General features: G+C 41.7%; 1 protein-coding gene across 1 annotated transcript in view; it reads left to right on the top strand.

Annotated features, from left to right (window-relative positions):
- LOC103373230 (trans-1,2-dihydrobenzene-1,2-diol dehydrogenase-like) overlaps window positions 1-2,918 on the top strand; it is a 15,312-nt gene extending 12,394 nt beyond the window's left edge. Inside the window, exon 7 of the mRNA XM_008303074.1 lies at window positions 2,591-2,918. Coding sequence (XP_008301296.1) covers window positions 2,591-2,700 — 110 coding nt within the window. The 3' untranslated portion in view covers window positions 2,701-2,918. The remainder of the gene's footprint in view (window positions 1-2,590) is intronic.
- Window positions 2,919-3,310: the final 392 nt, after the last annotated feature.

The following is a 3,310-nucleotide window of genomic DNA, read 5'->3' as shown; positions in this document are numbered from 1 at the left end:
AACCTTTTAGCTTTCACACCAGAAATGCAAATGACACCAACTTCATTTATGTTCAGCACTTTTCTAAACTGCAGGCTACAGCGTGCAAAATTTTGACATTAGGATTTTTTTTTCTTTTCATGCCTGGTGCATTGAGGTAAAACAGACAAAAAGCAAACCATCTGAGAGTACACGTTCTTGCTTTGCGCTACAGTTACTGTACAACGTGCAGCACTTAAGACACCTAGTCGATGTGACCTTTTTGGTGTCACCGTGAAAACTAGACAAGAAACTGTTATTATTTGCCTTATACAGAAGCTTTCCATCTAGTTGGAAGGACACTCCTCCTTCAACCTTGTAATACACAGCAGACTGTGTGAAATGTGTCTGTAATGAGCCTCTCAGTCCGGCAGTAGAGGACTAACTCATCTGTGGTTGTGTTCGCAGGTTGTGGCCGTGGCAGCTCGCAAGTTGAAGGATGCGCAGGAGTTTGCCAAAAAGCACAGCATCTCCCGAGCATATGGCAGCTATGAGGAGCTGGCCAAAGACAAAGACGTAGGTCAGTATCCTATCTGTTTGTGGGTCTATTGGTTGGTTGATGTTTGTTATTATTTCTGCTTTGTGCACCAAGTGAGTAACAATAATCTGGTGATATAATATGTAGTAGTCTAATAGTCGTGGGGGATATTTTTCTGCATTGAGGGATTTTACTTATAAGAGCTTGAGTAGCATTTTTAATGTAGGACTAGTTTCAGAGCACCTTCACAGTGTGGTATTAGTAGTTTTACTTAAGTAAAAGATGTGTCACTGTGTGCAGATGTGGTGTACATTGGAGTTATCCACCCCTACCATCACAGCGCTTGTCTGCTCTTTACAAACGCCAAGAAGAACGTGCTGTGTGAGAAGCCGCTGGCCATGAACAGCAGGGAGGTTCAGGAGATTCTGGCCTCTGCAAAGAAGAACAACGTCTTCCTCATGGAGGTACAGTTCAAAGTATTACCAGTCATTGTCACGTGTTTATTTTAATTGTCTTTAAATTCATCTAAAACTTGAGCTTATTTTGAGTTGACTCAGCTTAAATCACTACATCACACAGAAGCAAACACCTTGAATGTAACTGTGAAATATCTTGTGTTCTTTTGCTGCAGGCTGTCTGGACTCGCTTTTTCCCAGCCTCGGTGGAGATCAGACGGCTGCTGGCCCAGAAGGAGTTGGGCGACGTGAAGCTGGTTGTAGTTGAGTTTGGTGCACCGCTGACCTACTTAGTGAGGTCAACCAAGAAGGAGCTGGGCGCAGGCACAATAATAGATATCGGTGTCTACTGCATGCAGTTCATTAGCATGGTGTACAACGGAGAGAAGCCAGAGAGCATCAAAGCCACTGGCATATGCCAGCAAGGTAATAAATAAGAGGCCACAAAGTCTCACTGATATCATTTCTAATGCTCTGGTACTTAATTAACATTTAGGGAAGACTGTGCTTACACAAGAGTAATGTAAACAGTACAGGTGATGTTGTGAGTCCACCTGCAGTTATGAAAATAGCTGATTCATTCTGGGTTTGTTTAAAGCTGCTGTATTCCCTGAGTCAGCCTCAGCACCACTGTTTCTATATTAAATTCATCACAACCACAGGTTGGCACTGACAGATCAGAATTCATCTCTTATCTCTGTGTCCTTTATGTGTTGATTGGGGCAATAGAGGTTCTGCTACAAGAGTGATTCATGATGCTCTGTTTTAACATCTCTAACAACTGTGCATCATGTATTTGTATGTCGTAGGAATAGATGAAACTGTGGGCGTCGTTATGAAGTACTCCAACGACAGACTGGCAGTATTTACTTGTTCCTCAGTTTTGGAGCTGCGCAATAATGCCATCATTGTGGGGTCAAAGGGCACAATCAAGGTAGGTCATTAAAGGAGGGCTGCATAAGCAAATATACACCAAAGAACCAATATAAATTTATACTATGCACCGTGTGCGTACTACAACATGGCTTTGGGGGAGCTCACTTTTTTTGTAGTCAGAAACAACAGATACACCATTTAGACACATACAGAAAATTATTATTTCTATGAATAACAATATGAATAAAAAGAGTCAGAACATAGATCAAAACTCGAAGTTGCTGCCAGTTTTTAGCACCAATGGAGGTTTACATGTGTTCTTTTGTTTTGTGCAGAAGGAAGATGGAACTTTGTTACTTTTTTATATCTGCTGGTTTTGTTGTGCACATTTTTAGGTTCCTGAAACTGTGTGGAGCCCAACAACACTGGATGTGAATGGGAAGGTGACTCAGTATCCACTGCCAGAACCCTATTTGCCCCTCAGCTACATGAACGGTACAGGGATGCGCTATGAAGCAGAGGAGGTTCGCCAGTGTTTGCTCAAAGGTACTGTGACATTCAACATATTTTTGTCTCTCCATATCGCTTTAAAATGTGTTAATATTTGAACAAAGCATCAGTGCTTTCAGAATTATCAGACATGCAGTGTCTGACATGTTATACACACATTGAACACAAGGTGGCATCAGAAACACTCAAGTCTTCATGATGGAACTTTACTGTGTTTGTACAACCAAACTTATCAGTATGTTTTTCCATGTAGGGCTGAAGGAGAGCGCCGTTATGTCCCATTCTGACTCTGTGCTGCTGGCTGGGTTGGAGGATGAGATCCGCAAGCAGGTGGGGGTGGTGTACAGCCAGGACTCCAAGTAAATGTTGAGCATGTACCACGGCTGTGATCGAGGAGAACCTGTTCATGATGGAGAATGTTTGTGAAAATTGACCTTTTTCTTGTTGTCTAACCTGAATGCAGCAGACATTTAATATGCCATTGCACTGTGATTTTGTATTTAATAAAATGGATACTTTAGCAATACACTGAAAACCTTTGATCAAGCATGAAATAAACTTTCAACAACTTTGCAAAAGAGTCAAGTCTCTCCAGAATTTTTTTCACTTGAACCCTCAACTTGGTGTAAAATTACTGCAGCACCACACATAAACATTACTGGTTATTCATCAAACAAATCATTTGTTAGGCAGAGTTCAGATAGGTGCTCATCTCTTTTATTGATGGACCTCCAGTTTTGTGGCATTATAATACCCCTTTACATTTAGTTAGTCCTTACACTCTAGACACGTGAAGACAGCTACACTGAGCCACCAACACAGAAGGACGAGCAGAGGTAATGTACCCGTCTTCCACTTTGACTCAGGGGGGACAGGGCTTCATCTCTACTTCAGTCATCTGAAGAAAAAAAAGATAACAACACTGTGAAAGTGCTCATTCATATCAGTCAACTTCAGAGAAGCACATGTGATT

The sequence above is a fragment of the Stegastes partitus genome, unplaced genomic scaffold (assembly GCF_000690725.1).
Source record: "Stegastes partitus isolate 25-593 unplaced genomic scaffold, Stegastes_partitus-1.0.2 Scaffold1933, whole genome shotgun sequence".
Taxonomy (NCBI): domain Eukaryota; kingdom Metazoa; phylum Chordata; class Actinopteri; family Pomacentridae; genus Stegastes; species Stegastes partitus.
This window is presented reverse-complemented; position numbering and strand designations above follow the sequence as displayed.